This window comes from Eptatretus burgeri, chromosome 5 (genome assembly GCF_056783735.1).
Source record: "Eptatretus burgeri isolate ZD-2024b chromosome 5, Ebu_testis_v1, whole genome shotgun sequence".
Classification (NCBI taxonomy): Eukaryota; Metazoa; Chordata; class Myxini; order Myxiniformes; family Myxinidae; genus Eptatretus; species Eptatretus burgeri.
In genome coordinates, this window is record NC_140965.1 from 26,956,618 (window position 1) to 26,978,664 (window position 22,047).

Consider the following 22,047-nt stretch of genomic DNA (forward strand, 5'->3'; position numbering starts at 1 on the left):
TCGACTGACCAATATACTTGACAATCTTCAATTTTGCAAGTAACAAATAAACAGACCCAAATGCAATACCCTCTCCTCTGGTGAGGGTAATAAGGAGAATTGGGGTCTTCTCCCAACCCTGAACCCCCCAAGACTATGAATATTTTTAATGCCTAAAACCTTCCTGGTGACACACCAAGCACAACCACCAGTTTTTAACTCATTCCATCCAGTGGTTCCCGAATGCAAAGAGATCAAACAAACATACGAAAACACACTTCTCAAATTCTAGTATGATGTCTATTAAATACCCTTGTTTACCAGATTTATAAACACAAATTTACCCTTATAAAAACAAAAGTGCTTGAATTTACTGTTGTAATTATTTAGCAAAACTGATGGTTTTCCATAGTTTTGATCAAGGAACAGTTCATTGATTTGTGTCTGCATGCAGTTAAAAAAAAAACCAAAAAAAAAAAACACCTGTGTGGTCGCTCCACCTCATCATGTGATAAGCAACCAAAGACTATTTGCATGAAAATCTCATTAAGTGAACGTTTTATGATTTGTCTTTTAAGTGTTGCATTTGACTCGTAGACCAACTACTATCCTTCAGCATACATTAAAATATGGTAACTAATTTTTTTTTTCTGCAAAAGCTTTCCCAGAATATTTTTTTTGCAACAGAATAATTTTGAAAATATCCTGGTACAACAGGGAGTGAATAACTGAGTTAAATGCCGTGCCATCAATGTGGCCGCAATTACCTTCAACTGGATTTCAGGAAGAAAGACTAAAAGTCTTTCTTCAGTTCTTCTCTGACAATTGTCTGTAATTCATTATCTTTGAGGTGACATGTCACATTTATACGTGAAGCTTATATGTTTGAGTGAACTCCGTGTTACCAATCTGAAACCATGAAATTTTTACATTTCATTGCAGCATTATAGCTATAGGTTACAAAACAATGAAGTACTGCATGTACAAAGAATAAGAATGTCAAACTTATGTTATCGTTGAAAAAGTGAAGACAATATAGAAACAGTATCAGCAAAAGCAAAGAAAAAGAAGAAGAAAAAGAATAGTGAGGCTTTAGAAAAGGTAGTTGAAAGGGAAAAGTTTTAATGGAAAAGGAAGCACAATAAATAGAGCAAGTAAACTCAGATCTCCAAAATCAGGCAATTTGTCATCAAAATACAATCATTGAGCTTTTTCATTGGAAGTCTTAGCCCTTAATCCACATCCATGAAACAATCCTCATGCTGGTGCAATCATCGACTCTCGGTGAAATGTCCCTTCGTATGTAATCGCTTCCCTCATATTCCACAATTTGTGCCCTTGTATTCGTTTGACGATGCTGTGACTTCCTGCCTTGTACATCATGCTTGAAATCGAATACTTTACTCGCCCTCACATTCACTGAAACTGTCATTTTGTGTGAGCATCATGCAAAAAATAAAAGAAAAAATTTTAACAAAATAAACTCCCATCCCTTCTTTCAGAATATTTGCTTATCTTAATATCTAAACCTTGGGCAAGTACATCTTTGTTTCGACTATTTTGACATTCATATTATCGTCTGTTAATATTGGAGCAAACTTGTTGAAGTCAGCAACAGAAAATTGAAGATACATATACCTCGTTTCTAATACGTAGGTAATCATCAAGGTTCCATACGTACCCAAGAAAATAGGATGCCGATTTCTGGATAATAAACGAATCGGCCAAACACACCTCATAATGGGAAAATTAATATTTTTATCGCAATGACTATGCAGCTTAATATTACCCAATGAGAGAAGTTAGCTCTGCCAGTCTACAAACAGGATCACCTAAAAGCTGTCCAACAATCTAATAACAATGTACAATGCAGACGGAAAAGAGCACAAATAGCTGTAAGTGAAAATAGAACGACATGGGAAAGCAAATTGTGGGATGTGTTAAGTGCCGCATATCGTTGATATCAGTGAAACTTATTGGATTGGATTACAAATGAGTATTGGAATCCTATTTATTGTTTACAGTAGTGTCGTTATGTCACGTCTGAACGTTTCTAACAACTTGCATTGCAATGTCAGCAAAAAGCCAGTGGGGGAGGTGAGAACATTTCGCACTGTGATATACGTTTAAACCTGTGTCAAAGATGAGTATTACCAACAGAATTAAAATGTGATGATTCTAATTAACCATCACTATTTAATGGGAACACACGTCACGGGTTCATATCAGAAAAGCTGATTAGTATTTGAAGGCCGAAGAGAAATTGCAAGGATACGTATTATGAGTGGGTTCTCCACAGGGCATTACCATGGACCACTCCCCAAAAGGGGAGAGGGGCAATGGTCAAGTGTACTTTCAACAATTTATGTTAAAAATGTACAGTGAATTCAAGAGCTGAATAGAGCAGAGCAAGCAAGCAAGTGGGAAACTGAAAGAGAAGCACTGTTAGGAAGATGAAAGAGATGAAAGTAAACCACTGGGTGTAGACTGTAGAAAATGATGAAGCTGTTATGGTTGACATGCCACGGGCTTCCAGACCTGACTCTGCAGTCCGAGCTTGCGCACGTAGAATGTGGCTTGGCCTTTTGATGATGTGCTTCCTGATGCTGAGACGGGTCGCCATGAAGCCTCTTTTGTGGTGTCTGCGGAAGGTGCTGGAGGGGCCCCTGAATTAGGTTGCTCTCTTGTAAACTGAATCGATGTCGCCATGGTAGCCTGGAAAGGTACGGGTCGTGGAGAACTTTGCTGTGGACTAGCACTAACCAAGACCTCTGAGCAGGTAGCAGATTTGGTTTTCCCAGAAAGATTAAGAGAACGAACATTAGCTGTTGGTTGCCAAGTTTCCTCTGAAGCCTGTGCTGCTGATGTTGAATGTGAGGCCAAGACTGTAGCCCCAGATGCATTTTGTGGCGAATCAACCACAAAGTGGTCAGAGCGATTACGACACCGAGCAAATAAAGCCCCTCCACGTCCTTCTAAAGTGATTGGAGGAGAGACGTCACTGGCACTGCCTGGGCGAGCGGGTTTTGGAGCAATGGGAGGTGGTGAGCGCATCTTCTCTGCTCTCAGGAAGTTGCAGGCCTCAGCTCCCAAGCTCAAGAAGTCTTCCTCGGGACAAGACTCGAATCCACGCTTTTGCATTGCTTTTTGTTGCTCTGAATTCTGGGAAGCCTTGACACCCTCCGAAAAGTTGTAAACATTTTGTTTGGGTCGTTTTGTAGCTTCCTGGAAAGAACAAGTACAGAAGTGTTTAGTGTCATTCCTTCACAATAACCTATGGAGATACCACCCTTGAATGATAACCTTGCAGAAAAGTATTATAAAATTATTTGCAGCCAAAGCAATATGTAATGTGAAAATAGTTTTTCGTTTGAACACATTTGTCTTTTTTTATAATTTTGTCATGTTTTTACCATCGTGTTGAAATTGTAAATGTCAAAAGAGCCAAAACACTTACTCCTCGTGGACCAAACTTGATACACTCTGCATTAATCACTTGTATTTTCCAGGAAAATGTTCACCATAAGAAATATTTTATTTGACATAAATGAGACATTATTTGGAAATTTTTCAATTTTAGAGCACACATTGAAACACATAAGAATGCTTTTTAAAAGCACACCAGACACAAACAACAAGACACATGCAATAGACTACCTGCTTTAGTATCATATGTCTGAAGGAAATAAGATTGACAAAAAGAGACCATTTAGGCCCACATAGTATAAACATCACATTATGTATTTACTTATCTTTGTATACCCATTTGACGATTTTACATTTAACCTCACAGACTTGCCATTAGAACCCATTTATGTAACTAGCATTTTACATCCATATTCATTTTTGTCTATTGGCAGGCAGAGTCTACATGTCCACAGTTATGGACCAAAGTCCTATTTTTATGAAAGATATATCCAGAGAACATTGCAAGTTCATTTTTGAGTGGAATCGAAATTATGCAGATGGGACTCCTGGATTTATAGCCCATGCAAAATAAACATGGTTATCAAGGCGGCTCTGATGGTGGTTTCGTGAAGCAGACACTATTCTGATATCCCAGAAGGTGTCCGTTCAAATCTGGTGAAAGGAAGCAGCTTTAAAGATTTGGATTTTAAACTTCTGAAAACTGAGTTACAACCATAATAATTGCCATGTTGCGATCAGATTGTTGTTAAAGCCCAGCTGGCTTACTAATTGTGGTGGTATGCATAGACTGCATGCTAGAGGGGGAAAGGATGAGAGAAGGAGTTCGGGGTGAGAGCTCAGGAGATGCACAGTGCAAAGCTTGTTATGTTGCGATGTTCGGTTGAATAAAACCATTGGCGAATAATGAATTCCTCATTCTTGGAGTATTTTACAATACATCAAACTGGTGACGAGGATGGGATTGAACTTGAATCTACTGACACCCTTTCTGCAAAATCCGGTGAGCCTTCAATGCCTTTTCGGCTTGGACTTGTGTCTTTGAAAACTACGTGCTGGTGATACAAGCGAATGCACGAGCTGATGCCCGAAAGCGCGCACTTTTGATATATTGCTTAGGCACAGAAGGTCAGAGACTCTTCCATACACCAACGGTAGTTGATAAAGCTATGAGACTGCACTTACGGCCTTGAGGAACTTTTTTGTCTCAAGAGTTAATGTCATGGCAGAACAATATAAATTTCGTCAATGTGGTCAGAAAAATGGCAAGTCTACAGAACAATATATTGCTTCTTTAAGGGAGATGGTCATCACATGTGAGTTTGGAGAGCTGGCAGATCCAGGACCCACTCATTGAGAAACAAACTCGCCTCACATTCGAGAATGTTTACTGCTGGAAATGTAACTGACATTACAGAAAACGATAACCATGGCAAGACAGATTTAGTCGGCAATGGTGGAGGCTCAGATCATAGGCCAAAGCACTGCTCGCGACATACAGGCCATACACCCTGTTCAGACACAGGATTAGCAGAGCAGCAAGAGACCCTTTCGACTCGCTGTGAGCGGGATGTCAGATGAGCGATCTCAACCGGCTCAAAGGAAAACGTGTTATAGATGTGGATCTGTAAGTCACACAGACAACTACTATGGATGCCCAGAAAAGGACGGATCTGGAATGTGTCTCATTTAGCCTCTACCTGTCAAAGGAATGCAAGAGAAGATGCCGAGATACCACTCCTTCCTGACATCACCGCACCACCAGTGCAAGACATATCAGAATCTGTGCCGGTCGGCCTGGATGCCAGAATTTGCAGACCTCCAGTCTGGACTCAAGATTATGTGATGATGTAATGTAAAGTTCTTTGAGAATAAGAAAAGGAAGCTAATTTAAACTGTTGCCATGTTTATTAAGACTTGTTACTTCCGAAATATAAAGATTTCGTAAGTATATTGATGACTTCCGTCATCTGTTTGTGTGTGTGTTTGTTTGTGTGTGTGTTTGTTTGTGTGTGTGTTTGTTTGTAGGCACGATAACTCAAGAACGGAAGAAGCTACCAATGTCAAATTACACCACGTGATTCAGGAGGGTGATGGCTAGTGCTGATTAGATTTTGGTCAAAATCGGTCAAAGGTCAAGGTCACAGTGAGGTCAAACATTCGATTTTTGATGGTTTGGTACAGAATCATCGTAGAAACTTCTGGTTTGCATCGCTACCTTTTCTCGAGACAGCTTTTATTAGACAAGGTCAGAGGTCAAGTTGACGATTTCGTAAGTACCAGTCTATGACTGCTTGTTTTATGGTTAAACCATGCTGTGGCAATTACTACATTTCAACTTCCAGTTCATTGATATTATTGTTTTCCACTGAGATACTGTATGCATGTGGTTAAGGCCTAAGTCACATTTGCCACGGCGGCTGTGGGGTCTCCAAAATCTACGGCCACTAGCAATTATATGGCGGCCGCAGTATTTCCACGGTCACAAAATGTAGCAGTCACATATGTTTTTATTTTCCGGGGAGCCGCACGGCGTATTTAGAAATTGTGGAGACCGAAAATGTGGGGTTGCCCTACGGTCCTTGATTTGATGTCGCACGGTGACCTTAAGGGGGCCCTGCGGCGGCCATAGAATTTTCAAGGCAGATGCAAGGTAGCCTCAAGGTGCCCACAAGGCGACCGCAGGGGGCCCTAAGGCGAACGTGCGGCCAGATGGACGGTAACGAGTGGGTTAATTTTTTTTTTCACCAGTTTTTTTTTTCGGCTTGTCGAATTGCTACGGCGAACGTAGAAATGAAAAAAGTTATAACTCCGCGTTATAATTCCACGGCGAACCCTACGGCCTTTTAAAAAATAGCCAAACGGCGTAGGGCTACCCTGAGGCCACCTCAGAAACTCTGCAGCCGCCACACGTTTCTGTCAATTCAGAAGGCGTACGGCCGCCGTATCCTCGCCGTAGAGCAAATGTGACTTGGGCCTAAAGAAAGGGGGATGTGTGGTGTTGTGCATAGACTGGACGCGAGAGAGTGCGATGAGGAAAAAAGGGTTCGGGGTGAGAGGTCAGGAGGTGTGCAGTGCAAAGCTTGTTATGTTCCGATGTTTGCTTGAATAAAACCGTTGGAGAATATTTAATTCTTCATTCTTGAAGTATTTTACGACACAACACGAATGGATCTTCAGTGAGGATTATCTTGTCTTGTCTGGGAAGGAATACTTGTGGGCCCACTGCACTCTCATGGTCGACATTTAAAGTCCTCTGGGAAACTTGGTATGGCGAGTAAAATGTTCCTGATGAAAAGACTGTGCTATCTCTATAAATCGCAAGTAAAATAATGTTCTATCTGTAGTTTTTCTTGGCAGTACCCATTATTTTCTTCACTACTTTATTCACTTGTAATATTTCTTCTCCAGCAACCTTCCTGCATTCCTCTGATATTCTCTTTCAGAGATCTGTTTGATTTGGCTCATGAAACAGCGATCAAAACATCCACTACAACAGCTACTTCTTCAATGGTGACAATCACACCTTCTTGTGGGGGGCAGGGGGGGGGGTTTGGCCCAAGTCTTTTATGAACTGGCTGGCCAGGCCTGATGTTCAACTGAAGGTGGCAGGAGGTTATAATGTGTTCATGGTGTCGGCGATAACTCGCTGACTCTTCAGGAAAGATGCCGTGGGATCTTTAATATCCACCAACTAATGCCAGTAAATGGGACACCTGGTTAACGACCATCTGAGGGACGGCAGATGCTGCCTGTGAAGCACCTGTAATCTGACAGTTTGTTGTCAGGTCAGGAATCAAAGCAGAAGCCATTGAAACATGGACATCCTATATTTTTTTGTCACGATTGTCGTGTTTTAAATTTCTTAGCCATATCCTTATAAAGCTTTTTGATAGGTCTTGATATGACAGAGAACTTTTGGCACAAATGAATTCCTGTAGCTAAGCAAACATAATTAGAGCTACTCACAAGGTCATTCATTTGTGAGTTGCAACATGGAATGTCTTTACTGTTCGACAAATCGGGCTTTGGTCATACATACTGACTTGAAGTTATATCTACAAATGGCAAACATGAAAAATCCCTTCATTAAGCCATGTAAATATGATTGCATTACTATGACAATTTAATATTGATTGATTTAAGGAAAACATAAACAGGCACTTTTGGTGACATTAATACAGCAATTTACACATATTACTCAAGCAAGTTGCAAACATAGTTGGCACATTGATGTAAGGGTTAGTTCTACAAACGACAAACTTTAGTGACGTTTGATCAACGCTTGCTTGAGCTTCTCATTTTTTTATTATTAAAGGTTACTGCATTTTTTGGGGGGCGGGGAGAGAGAGAGAGAGAGAGAGAGAGAGAGAGAGAGAGAGAGAGAGAGAGAGAGAGAGAGAGAGAGAGAGAGAGAGAGAGAGAGAGAGAGAGAGAGAGAGAGAGAGAGAGAGAGAGAGAGAGAGAGAGAGAGAGAGAGAGAGAGAGAGAGAGAGAGAGAGAGAGAGAGAGAGAGAGAGAGAGAGAGAGAGAGAGAGAGAGAGAGAGAGAAAGAGAGAGAGAGAGACTCGGGAGAGCGAGAGAGAGAGAGAGAGAGAGAGAGAGAGAGAGAGAGAGAGAGAGGACAAAGACAGAGAGACAAATAATGAGAGAGAGAGAGAGAAGAGAAAAATAAATACATTGTTGGGAACAGGCCAAAGTGAAATGGAATAATCTGTTGGTTTATCCTTGTTGGCTCTCTTGAATATTTCAAGGAAGCATTCTCAAACTGTTCAGTGCCTTGTAGGGCTTTTAGGGACACGCTCCAAACATCTACATGTAAATAATTGAACTTTCTTGTGACTGTGTATATTCATTGTAAATGTTTCTTGTACTGTTGAACCAATGCTTCTCAAAAAGGAACAAGAAAAAAAGTGTTTAAACAAATTGTAAAAAACAATTTATGTTCTGTAATTTTAAACTTGTATACGAGTAATTTGCTTTTCAGACACCTGTGGCCTATTTCACAAGTTTCCAAGTCTTAGGATAGGCAGGCTTTGATGAGAATGGGATGATGACATGACGTCAGTCATGGGTCATGGATGATCAAGGGGAATTTTGGAGAGTGTCCAAATACTCGTGTCGAACATCGGCAAGTTTATGGATGAGGTGAACATAGCTCATAATAGGAATCAGAACATACAAAACCAAAGAATAAATATTGGGAAATATAAGAACTAGTGCTGTTCAACGAATGATAACAGGATGTAAAAGAGACATGGGTGTTGTGGACTAAGTGGCCTTTTGCTATGTCAGCATATTTTTGTTATTCTATTTCTTGCGGTGAATATTATAACCAAAGCTCAGAGAGCTTTCTTCTTCAAGTCATAACTTACATAGGGATGTACTTTTTATATGAAATGCCTCACGAGGCAGGAGTTCTGTAAGCTCTTGGCTGATAAGCATCAAAATATGCAACCAACACGGCACAGTCTCAGAGATGGAATGCTGCGTGCCTTAGCTTACTCGAATAAATGGAAACACAACTACTTCAAATTTTAAAGAGAGCGAAAAAAGAAGAGAGCACATTGTCAGACCTGAAGAGTTCCAGCATGCACAGCAGGGATAGAAATGCGTTGCTCTCGCGGAGGCAAGTTCTCTGTGTTTGGTGTTGTTGGTTGGGGTGCATGTTGGGTCTCACTTTCACGATTCATAAGGCTCTGACCCACAGGCAGCAGGATAGCAGGCCGTTGAGCTGGGCCCCGTGCAGGCATTTCCAAATCGGTTTTGTTGATAATTGATTCACTGGCGACATTGATATCTTTGCTCCGGCCTGGATAAGCGGCTGGGTAGCGATTAAAGTTCGTTTTTGGTATAGCGGAAGCAACAGGGGCATCAGGTGTGAGCATGGTCAAGACGTATGGTTCAACTGCTTTGATTGATGGTCGAGGAACAGACCCGAAGCCACCTGGTGTGAAAGGCCGTGGACTACGATTCAACACAGCCGTAGACCGAGACTGGCTATCAGCCTCAGAAGGTGGAAAGCCGTTAATGGCATGACTTTGGTGCATTGTCGGGGATGTTGTAATACTCGAATGGCCATTTAGCAGCTCCTTGGACTTGAAGGCATTTGATGAGTGCGTTGTTGACTGCACCTTGATTGAAGTGACTGATTGCTTAGGTGGATCTGCACACAGACAGTTTCATTACAATGTGAATAGGAAAATTACAGTCTGTGGAGCAGGAGAACTGAAAAGACATCAAATCTTTCACTTTTCCAGCATGACAGAATTTTTTTTAAAGAATGTGATTGAGAAGCAGCTAGAAAATAGTTAGAAAAATAATAGACATTTTAAGATCTCTGGAATTGTGATAAAATAACCCAAAAATTAATGTTAGTTTCAACTCAAAAGTATTGCCAATAAGTACAGATATAGATACACACTGTATTACCAAAATAATTCAGACAGGAAGGAAATATATAATAACTAGAGGGACACTCGGTGGAGCGCATACCTCCGCCACAGAATAACTGATCCATGAAAACATTTTAGGCCCAAAACATTTTTGAAATATTATGCTATTAATCGTTTTTGGCCCAATCTCGCAATGGTGAAGAATCACTTAAAAACTTATCGGATCCGGATTTGGATCTTCACCAAAATTGAATCAATTCTTCCTTGTCACACACCCAACCTGCCCACAATTTCATCCGGATCCGTCCACAACTTTTTGAGATATCCTGTATAGTCCAAGAGCATTAGGTCAAAATAGGCCCTAACCTGGACATTTTTGGTAACAAGCTGATTTTTTCAGGATAGGTCCAGGAATGTGTGTGAAATAACATACTAAAAGTCCTCATGAATCCTCCTTGAGCGTTTTCCGCAATCCAAGATGGCGTCCAAAATGGCCGCCTCTTCTGTTTTTCTCATAACTTTGCAAGCAGGTTTCCCCAAAACACACTTTAAATGTCTACATATATGTTTTGAAGTATGAGGAACTCATTAGAATACATCTTAAGAGATGCTGAAGCACGCAAGCTGTACATCCTAAAACACTATGGAGCACAATCAATGGTGGTGTTTGATGGATATGGAAGCGCAACTTCGACAAAGGTAGCTGAGCAGAAACGAAGAGCTCAGAAGTGTACCTCTAGTGACATCATATTTGAAGATGATATGCCAACCACCACAACCCAAGCAGCTTTCTTAGCCAACGGCAACAATAAGGTGAGACTTATACCAACTCTACGTGACAAAATGCTCATGGCTGGAGTATGTGTCAAGCAGGCAGAAGCAGACGCCGACACCCTGATTGTCTCCACAGCACTAGCACTGGCAGAGTCAGAACATGTGCCAGTTGCTGTCGTTGGTACGGACACAGACTTACTGGTAATGCTAGTTGCTCGGGCAACCTCTTTCACAGATGTGTACATGCTATGCCGCAGTAATCCTGTCACGGTCTTCAACATTCATGAGATTCAGCATGCCATAGGGGACACAAGAAATCACTTGATGTTTCTTCATGCTGTGACGGGATGTGACACGGTCTCTGCGATCTATCGTCAGGGCAAGCGTAAAGCTTTCAACATGGTGCACAAGAAGCGGGACTACGACTTGCTGGATACCTTCACAAACAGTGGAAGCACCCATGACGAGGTGGAAAAAGCTGGGGAAGGCTTCATTCTTAAGCTTTATGGAGCCAGCAGTTTTGAATCTCTTGATGACTACCGTCACATCGCATACAAACGGGCAATCGGTCGCAGTTCCCTGAGTTCATCCTTTCAGCTAGAAAGTCTACCTCCAACTAGTGCTGCAGCAAAGCAACATTCATATCGCGCCTATCTTACCGTCCAGGAATGGATGGGTAACTCCTTATCTCCAACAGAATGGGGCTGGCGATTTCAGGACGGGACTCTTACCCCGGTAGAAACAGACATTGCTGTTGCACCCGACACTTTGCTGAACATGGTGGCATGTGGGTGTAAACCAGATGGTTGCAGAAGCATGACATGTAGCTGCAAGAAACTTGGGCTCTTTTGTACCTCAATGTGCAGTAAATGCAGTGGTCTCAATTGCAACAATACAGCACCAACTCTTATAGATGCCGACGATGATATTATCCCAACTTCAGAGGACATCAACATTGAAGATACAGCATCCGACGATGAAGACAATGACTGATGCAACTAGGTGTGTGCATGCGTAAGGTAAAGATTCATCTGAAACTTTTGAGGTTTGAATCTCTAGCATGATCTTATTTTGAATGTCTTTGCCTCTTGAAACAGGCTAAAACAGCAGTGTGTTGATAAGTGGCGGACATTTTGAGCACCATTTGAATTTCAGAAAGAACTTCAGCGGTTTTATTGTTTCCTTTGTACTTCAAAGTATCTGAATGAGTTCCTTATTTCTCAAGACATAATATATTTAGAGATTTAAAGTGCATATTGAGGTAACTTAGTCACAGGGTCATGAGAAAAACAGGAAATTGCAACCATCTTTGGCGCCATTTTGGATTTTGGGCTAGTTCAAGTAGTTTTATTGGTATAGATATGCGTGTTTCAAATCTGCGAATAAGAATTTATCTAGATTCCTTGACTCCCATAACATATATAGACATTTTAGTGTGCTTTATTGGGTTACTTAGTTGCAGAGTTATGAGAAAACAACAACAGGGAAAGGGGCATTTCGGGCGCCATTTTGAATTTCAGGATGAGCTCAAGTGTTTTTATTGGTAAATGCGTGTTTTTGAAAAATTACCAATAAGTATATGATTCATTTCATTGAGTCGCAAAACATATATTAAGACATTTAAAGTGCGTGTTGAAGTACCTTGGTGTAAAACCAGAAACGGCAGCAATTTCAGACGCCATTTTGGATTTCTGAAAGAGCTTAAGCGGTTTTATTCGTTTTTGTGTGTTTCAAAATCTTCCGTTATGTATTGTATTGAGTTCCTTATACTTCAAAACATATGTGTAGACATTTAAAATGTGTTATAGGTAAACCTACTTGCAAAGTTATGAGAAAAACAGGAAATGGTGGCCATTGTGGACGCCATCTTGGATTGCGGAAAACGCTCAAGGAGGATTCATGAGGACTTTTAGTATGTTATTTCACACACATTCCTGGACCTTTCCTGAAAAAATCAGCTTGTTACCAAAAATCAGGTCAGGTATGGGAGCATGTGCCAGAACAGCGCGTCGCTGCATCCACTTTCCGCCGGTACTCCAGGGGCCTCCGTCTGGCCATCCCCCAGGCAGATGCCAGGCCCATCCCCATCTCCTTGAGATGATGGTCAACCTGCTGCAACCATGAGGCACGTGGTCGGCCCACTGGCCTCCTCCACTCATGAGACTCCCTCGCTGAGAGAATCTGGTGAGCAGGATCAGCGTCAGGAAAACGAGCCACATGTCCATACAGCCGCAGCTGACGCTCACGGACTATGCAGGTAACAAATCTCATCCGAGTCTCTCTCAGCAACCGCTCGTTGGACACAAAATCCGACCAGCGATAGCCAAGGATTCTCCGAAGAGACCTGGTACCAAAGGAATTAAGTCTCCGTCTCAGATCCTTGGTCAAAGTCCAAGTCTCGCACCCATAGAGCAAGACTGGAAGTACCAAGGACCTGAAGACTCGGACTTTCGTCCTCCCGCACAGGTACCGGCAGCGCCACACCCCATGATCCAGTGAATCCATGACTCCCCAGGCCCGACCCAGGCGTCTATTGACCTCCGGCTCACAACCTGCGGAGACATGAATATCACTGCCAAGGTAAGTGAATCTATCCACGACCTCAACATCCTCACCACAAACAGACACAGACAGGACAGCAGCATCCAAGATGTCACCGAAAGCCTGGATCTTTGTTTTGACCCAAGAAATCCGTAATCCCAACGGCTCCGACTCCTCATTCAGCACCTCGAGGGCCCCCAAGAGGATGTCTAAAGTCTCCGCAAAGATGACTGCATCATCTGCAAAATCAAGGTCCGAGATCTTGACATTGCCAAACGATGCACCGCAACTTGATCTCTCCGACATCCTCCCTAAAATCCAGTCCATACAAGTGCTGAAAAGTGTGGGGGCAAGTACACACCCCTGACGAACTCCAGTAACAACTGGAAATAAGTCAGAGATGGTACCACCACACTTCACAGCACTCTCAGTACCAGAGTAGAGTTCAGACATCAGATCGATCAGTTTTGGTGGCACCCCACGAAGACCAAGAATCCTCCAGAGGACATCCCGATTCACTGAATCGAACGCTTTACAGAGATCAACATAGGCTGCAAGCAGCCCCTGCCGAAAACTCTCGTCTGCGTTCGGTGAGGACACGAGGTCAAGGATACGGTCAATCGTTGACCTCTTTGGTGTAAAGCCTGACTGCTCTGGACGCTGGTGCTCAAGCAGATGGTGGCGAACCCTATCAAGAATTATCCGAGCAAAGACCTTGCCCGGCACTGAGAGCAGCGTCACCCCTCGGTAGTTGTTGCAGTCTTGGCGATCACCCTTCCCTTTCCAGAGAGGGACAACAAGGCCCCTCTTCCAGTCAGTTGGGATGATGCCTGTGTTCCAGGCAGAGCACAAAACTGCATGCAACGGCAGCGAGTGCAGCATTTCCACCAGCCTTGAGAAGTTCGGCATGGATGCCACAGATCCCTGCAGCTTTGCCCCGTTTCAACTGGTTCACCGCAGCCCGCGTTTTCACAAGCGCTGGTGCTCCACAGTTGATTCGAGTGTCAGCAGCAGGGATTGTACCACTCTTGACGTCCAGCTCGACAGCTGGCTTGTCAGCCTGGTACAACCGCTCAAAGTAACCAGCCCAGCGGGCCTTCACTTCAGACTCCTCTGTCAGAGCCTACCACTCTCTGCTCGAACTGCAGTGCTCCGAGGGATGGGCTTGGATGAACGTAATGCGCGAATTCCCCTGTAAGCGGGACGAGAATCACCTGTCCACAGGTGATGCTCTACCCCCTCACAGATTCCTCGCACATAGGCCTCCTTGTCCACCCTCAGTGCACGTACAGTTTTACGCCTCAGCTCCCTGAACAGCTCAGCTCTGCCATTCAGCCTGGCCCTGCGACTCTGGTCAATGGTATCCAGTGTCCCTTGAGAGACAAAATTCTTCTTTGCCCTGCGGTGAACTCCAAGGCATCCACCGGCAACATCAAGGACGGTGGTCTTGAAGGTGCTCCACAACTCTTCAGGACCCCCAAAGCACCCAGACCCCCCAAGTGTCCACTCAGCCTGTTCGCAAACTCCTCAGCTACTCTCTCATCCCTGAGCTTGGCAACATCCAGCCTAGGCTGGGATGGTACCATTCTCCAGGATTTAAGGTGCAGCTTTAGAGTTGCTACAACAAGCCTGTGGTCAGTATTGAGGAACTGAGCACTCCGGTAGACCCTGCAGTTCTGGATCATCCTCCAACGACCGTCAATGAGGACATGGTCAATCTCCTTTGCCACACCGCCAGCGTTGGAATACCAAGTCCAGCGATGAGCTTGCGGGCGCTTAAAGCATGAAGCAGCCACCGTAAGTGGACGACTTCTTGCAAAGTCAAGGAACTTAGTGCTATTCTGGTTCATAGTTCCTGACCCATGGGGACCAACACACACCTCATAACCATCCCTATCAGTTCCAGTCGATGCATTGAAATCCCCCAAGACTAGAAGTGTATCTCGTCTGGGGCACTGATCAACCACAGACTCGAGTGTGGCGTAGAATGCGTCCTTCACGGTAAGATCACTCGCCTCAGTCGGAGCATAAATAGAGACCAGGGAAATGACACCTAGGAGTGACGAATCCTTAATCTCATAATACGCTCGTTGACCGGTGTTACCTCAATTATCATTGGGGTCAGCTTATTGGACACAGCTACAGCAACTCCTTGGGTATGGTAACCATCAGAGCGACCAGACCAATAGTAGTCTCGCCGCAATCCGGTCTCCGAACCTCAGAGAGCTGCAATCCCGATGTCCAAACGCTTGAGCTCAGATGATAACAGAGACAGGTGATCATCCTCTCTTAGGGATAGGACATTCCAGGCACCCACCCGGAAGGGACCGCCTCAGGTTAACCCAAGGAGACCGCCGTCTGGTGGACGACACCTCAGCACCACTGCGACACACTCCCCCGCAATCTGACCCAGGGATGTTACCCCGTGGTTTCCCTCCTATCAAAGATTGGGGTCCCGAAGAGCTTTGCCCCAATCCCGTCATCCGGTGAGCTGCCCTGCGAAGGAAAGCTGCACAGGAGGTACTCCCACGGAGTGGGTTTTCAGATTTTTTTGCGTTTTTGCGTTTTGCGGAATGAAGCGTTTTACGGTGGCTGGAGTGCAAATCCTGCCACCAACCTCCTAATAAGAAGTAACCCAACTGCAGGAGGACGTCCGCAGACACAGTTGGGCACTAGATATGGATGGCCGTTGGCTCACAAGGAGCTCCTCCGCCCTTTGACAGGTTTTGTTTTTAATCCTGCTGGGTGTCCATATCCAAACACCCTCCTCACCAGAAAACCTGGTGGGGGAGACGGTTTAGTCGCCGACAACCCGACCATGGAACAGGTTAGTACAGGTTTACATGGTACCTGTAGCAGGTCACAGATCGAACCTGACCTGACAAAAGTTAAAGCAGGAATTTGGAATTTGTACATGGTGCCAGCAATGGCTCGCCAGGTCCAATTTACCAAAAATGTCCAGGTTAAACCCTAATGCTCTTGGACTAGTACACAGATAAACAGACACAGAGGGGTGAACACATAACCTCCTTCACCTTTGGTGGCGGAGATAATAATAATAAAACCATTCCTTTTACACTGGAAGGCACATGGGGCTGCCAATGCAGTTTCATTGACAACACATGTTTACCCCAAATGATTATTACCCCAGTGAGCTAGTACTTGGATGGTATCACTGAATCAACCCACCTGGTGTTAGTTCAACAGCCTTATTGGGGTTTGAATTCAAAACGTTAGGATCTTAAGTCACCCACCTTAACCATGAAGCCGACACCAGACCAAGGAAATATATATGCAAGGTTATTTATTCACCACTGGTCATAAGACTATGTCACAACCACTTTCTACCAAATTTCGATGCATTTATTGTGCTGTTTTAAGACTTAAGGTTCATATACCTTGAGCTTCCAGCAGTTTTCTTCCCTCCTATTTTCAATATGAAAAACGACCTCCCATCTTCTATTTCCCAAGGATATTACCCACAGTTGACTTGGAAAAGCCCAATGTGATGATCAGTGAGTAATCATTTAGCATTCAGTATGAGGAGTCGTAGTCAAGGGAAGGAGACATGACAGATGAGTGTGAAGGTGCACTTTGATGGACAAACTTCCAGGGAAAATATGCTTTCAAATGAGGTTTAGGCTCGAGATATAATTTCTTATCATTAAGTATAATAGTTATCATGGGGCTGGCAGGATGGCCTAGAGGCACGCACACTCACCTCTAACCAGTCTAGCTCAGGTTTGAATCCCAACCCGGCTATAAATGATCATATCGGTGTTTCACAGGCATGGCGATTCATCAATGTGTGTGTCCTCCCTCGGATAGACGTTAAACGAAGTCCTGTCTGCTGGCATTAGTTGGTGGACATTAAAGATCCCACGGTGTCCTTCACGAAGAATCGGCGAGCCATTGCTGGCACCATGTACAAATTCCAAATTCCTGCTTTAACTACCTCGTTGAACGTCAGGCCTGGCCAGCTGGTTCGAGAACGACTCAGGCCGAGTTTGCCCTGGTCAACCCCACAAGAACGTGGGAATAATTGTGTCCGCTTAATAAGAAGAGTAAGTAATAGTTATCATGGCTTCAATTATAATGAACTTTTATTAATTAACTTCACTCCAATGGGTTAAACTTACAATGGCTTACCAATCAAAGAACAATCATGTTTTTTTCTGGAATAGTCGAGTACAACATCGACCTTCCTTTTAACAATTTTTTTTTTGCTGAAACCTTGCTCAGGTATCAGGTATCTTCAGGTATCTACCCACATACAGAAAAATGACAATTTTGACTCCCTCCCCCCCTATTCTTTCTTCCTATGACATCATTTGGCGTTAAGTCAGGGGTCTTCGCAAGCTTCATGCTGAACATATTGTCCTGCTTTAGGGCAGAAACAGCACTGGTGTTGATATGAATTACTTGTGAAAACCCATGTGACCATTTCACACTGACCATTTGGGTGGTGGTCCATGGTAAGTGTCTGTGAAGATCAATCTACACTCTCTCCCGAAATTATCTTCCATTTTCTCATACCTCCTGCCCATTTTCCTTCCTTTTGATTTCTGAAACTAAATTTTCTCAATGTGGTGGGGGTGAGGGTAATCCATGCAAATATAATGTGTGCCCTCTTTGTCTGTATTCCTTCAGCAGATTTTATTGTTTTCCTCCTCATCTTTCTTTCCCCAACTTTGTTCCACATTCCCACTCAAAGTTTGTCAAAGTGATTATAATAATATTTGAACGCTAACCTGGCCGCCATTGTCATATTTTATCATTATAGGAAAGAAACACATTGCAAAACAATTTCAAGATGTGCGATTATATCTACCAAATGAATACCCACAAATGATTCATTCGATCCACTGTATTTCAAAGAATAAACAAAGCAGTGAATAGACAGATAAGAAGTTATCAGGATTGTCTTACCTGATGCTCTGCCAAATGGCATGGCATTCATGGGCGATGTGTACGTTGTACCACCATTCAACTGAGGATGATTTTGCACAGCCACGACAGATTTGTCTTCCACGTTCTTTCCCTCTGACACCCAATGCTGCGACGTCTCCTTTCCAAGCTCTTCAAGCCGTTGCCGTCGCCTTTCAAACATCTTGGCTCCCTTTCCCAAACCAGGATCAATTGCAGAATTCGTTTCTTGCTCAACACTTCCTTTCTCAAGATGGTCCCACTCATTGCATCCTGTGAAGAGGTCCTCCTGGGAACCCCAATTTACTTCCTCACCTTCCTCTTCTCTGTCATCATCTTCATCACCTTCTTCATATTCTACTCCCTCTTCACCAGGCACACCTTCGCTTGCCGTACCATAGCTAATAAGTGTGTAGTGCTTAACACGGCGGCGCCTTTTGCGAAATAAGGCAGCACCCTTTGACTCTGCACCATATTCTGCTGCCGAGCTTCCAGGAGAGGCGAGAGATGATGCGATGGTCTCGCAGCGCCGACGCATCTCGCGCTGCTGTTTCTCAGCCAAGCTCTCCGAGCGATGTAACTCTGCCATTGAATCATTGAAGAAAAAAAACAGCAAAAGACAAAAAGAAACAACAGTTAGACATTCTTCAATCATTACTCGCAATGTTATTTTTCACTTTTCTAGAAATAAAGTGTTAACTTGTACCCACACTTGAATTAAATTGTGCAGGATTTTTTGGAATTATCGTTCTTTGTTTTTACCGAGTGTGAATGGGTTTAAGGAAGTGAGAGATGCTTTTGAGTGGCCTTACAATTAAAGGGGAGATCACCGACCTTTCACAACTCATAATATATTTAGTACGGTACATGCTAATGTGGTGATCCTGCGTCGGAGTGGAAACCCATCCAGGCTTGTGCCCCCTAGCCAAGGAAGAACTCCCCCAGAAGCCTGATGCATCTTAAGCTGTGAAAGAAGTGGTTCTTCTTCTTTTTCCTCTCATTATATTGTGGTGGTAAGATGGTTAGGTCTAGTCAATGGAAAGGCACTATAAATGGTATAACTCCAAAACTAAGGGTAATACTTTTTTTTTTCATCCATCTCACATTCATTTTTAGCTCACCTGGACCTTATTCCAGTGAGCTTATGTGATCGAGCAGTGTTCGTAGGTGAGTGCGTGAGTCCATAAACATTTCAGTAATTATCGCTTGAACCAAACACATTATTTTGATGAAACTTGGCTACAAGCTTCACATCTGATGCTTAACGAAGGTGTATTGATCGCATCAAAATCTGCGCTCATTAAGGGGGTCTACACGGGGGGGGGGGGATTTTGATCCAAGAAAATAGGTATTTCCTCTCTTCTCTCAAACTACACACACGATTTCGATGAAGTTTGACCACAACTTTCATCGCCCGTGATATACCAAAGTGTATCGATCGTTTGTTCACAGCATTAAAAAAAAATCAGGGTCTAGTTTCCTTTCTTTTCTTTACACCCTTTTTTTCACAAGACTTTCATCCGACTCAGTTTAATGGACCCCCCCACCCTAATACATCCTCCTTGATACTTTTGTTTAGTATATTGACCATTTCTTTTTATTTAAAATTGCCCATGATCCCATCAGGCAGAAATTCCTGTCGTATCAACATTCAGGATGCTGAATATCTAACCTAGTTTGAGGGAGTTATAGAGGGCATCTTGCTGCTGCACCTCTCCTGTAAGGGGCTCTAATCTTAATCGGAGGTTAAATGACAACGATGTAATTTTTGGCACATAATCATTTAGAGCCCTTTGTGAATTCTGAAAGTGTAGCACAACACAATCAAGGAAAGCAGAAACAACTTCAGCTTCTTCATGAGGCCTAAGATGTTGGAGAGAAATATTCTGATCCTTGAAACACATGTTTTTAGTGTATCTTTCAATTAAATGGACTCATTGAAATTGTACAATATGGGTCTTGTGCACAATAGCATTGTTCTACAGAAACAGGACATCACAGGCCAACACGTAGCACTCTGGTAGTTTGATGTTTACTCATCAGTTATGTGTTGCATTGACATGTAATTCCTTTGAAAGGCGTTCAATCAATCAGCGTAATCTTATAAACTAGAAGCCAAGACGTTTTTTTCCGTGGCTTCATGGTTTGAACATCCTCTGCACTTGCACTGCATCGCTCATGCTTGACTTCTTCATCTTGATAGTTAAACCAGACTTTGCACCAAATTACGAGACAATGACGGAAATGGTTTGAACCCACAACAGCTGTTTGTGATCAGATATGATACGTTTCTTGTTCAGTAGTTATTCTGATGAACCTTAAAAACTGAGGCTTTGGAAACATTTACCATGGATAATAAAATTCACACTTCCACAATGCATTCCAAAATTCATCGAAACTTTCAAAATATCTCCTATTCGTCTTACTTAAACTTAGTATTTGAATTTCCAGCAAAAGTGAAGATATCGTGACTAACTCCACATTCAAGGTAGTTATGACAATCTACCAAGTTGGCAACCTTCACTGCACATAGCAGCAAACCATTCCTTGATTAGGTGGGCACGGACAGCTTTAATTGTCTGATCCTCCAAATTATTGAAATTGAGAGTTTACTGGACTTGGAACAGATAAGCAATGTAAGTTATTGACAGACGACAATCAGGAATCGAGATGATGATCAACAGAAAACTAAATAGAAGGATATATAGAACACTGCCTGACATGTATTTTTTTGACACGATCTATACAGTCCTATAGAGATGTCTGTCTCTCTGTCTGTGTCGCCATGTTTCTCAGAGATGGCCAAATGGATCTTCGTCAAACTTTTAGAGGTTCATCAGTGAGTATCGGGGAGTGTTTTAGGCAAAATAAATTTGAAAAATTTGAAAACAAAAGTTGGATTGTTTGGGATGTTATTTAATCACTCTGTAGTGACGAAGCCTTTGTAGCTATGTGAAAGGTAATATGAAATGATCCCGATCCCATTCCTAAGTGGGTGTAGGGAAGTGTTTTTGGCCCCCCCACCAAAAAATACAAATAGAAAAAAAAATTGATTTCTTCAAAATGCCAAAAAGATGAGAGCGGCACCGGGCAAACGTTGGGTACCCCTGTCAGTAATGAATAAAAGCAAATAGCAAATTATTTCAAGATGGCAAATTATCAGGTGGGTTGGCCTTTGAAGTCCGTCCAACATACCATGCTGCACCACCATGGAAGCATAATTATTGTATACATCAATTTTCGGCCAAGGGAAACGCTCCCCAGAGACCACCCATTGAAACTAAGAGCGGGCCCCAGCTGAAAATGATCCCACTCAACCCACACCACAGTCAAGGTCTGATTATGTATTCTGTTAGGAAACCTCCTCTCAACATGCAAAGGGAGGGTGAAAGGCACAATATAGTGTCAGCTTTTTTTCTGTTGGCTATTGTTTGTGATGGGGGGTCAATGACATCTGCTTAGTCAATGGATTTAATTGTACATCTAGATTTAGCATGTTTGGTATAGGCAAGGCCATGCACTCAACATGAGCAGTCGGCACAGCGGCAGGCAGACTTCACACAGTGACGAGCAGCTCACTCCACAAGACCTCTTGGGGCTGGATCTTTGGTCATTATCTTAGTCTGAAAAATGTCATCTTTGATTTCCCACCCATGTCCGGTGAGTAAGGTCATATACTGCTTTGCTGTTCGGTTTCTTCTCCACACCAATCCCTGGTAGTTGTCTCATTCAATACAAATGGCCAGACTGTCAAATGTAGATGGGCATCCTTCATTCCTCTGCTGCTTTTGGTTGAACAACCAGTAGCTCACATTAACAGCCGTGGTCTCAGCCTTCTTTGCACATGCATGCAGGCTGCGCGCGAACTCCTCGCATCTTTCAAAAAACTGTTTTGTCTTCATATGATTTCTTTCCATGTTCTGAAAGGGTTTTCTTATGCTCCAGACTGCTTTTGACAATGCTAAAGGACTTGTTTTTTTTTTTATCAACTCCTGACAGGGAACCT

General features: G+C 43.1%; 1 protein-coding gene across 2 annotated transcripts in view; it reads right to left on the reverse strand.

Moving 5' to 3' along the window:
* Positions 1–1,076: 1,076 nt before the first annotated feature.
* Positions 1,077–22,047, reverse strand: part of LOC147026121 (synaptopodin 2-like protein) — a 69,304-nt gene continuing 48,333 nt past the window's right edge. For both annotated transcript variants that reach the window (XM_085881232.1, XM_085881231.1), the window contains 3 exons: positions 18,045–18,623; positions 8,982–9,571; positions 1,077–3,204 (listed from right to left, as the gene is read on the reverse strand). In XM_085881232.1, the coding sequence (XP_085737358.1) occupies positions 2,488–3,204; positions 8,982–9,571; positions 18,045–18,623 (1,886 nt within the window). In that variant the 3' untranslated portion in view covers positions 1,077–2,487. The remainder of the gene's footprint in view (positions 3,205–8,981; positions 9,572–18,044; positions 18,624–22,047) is intronic.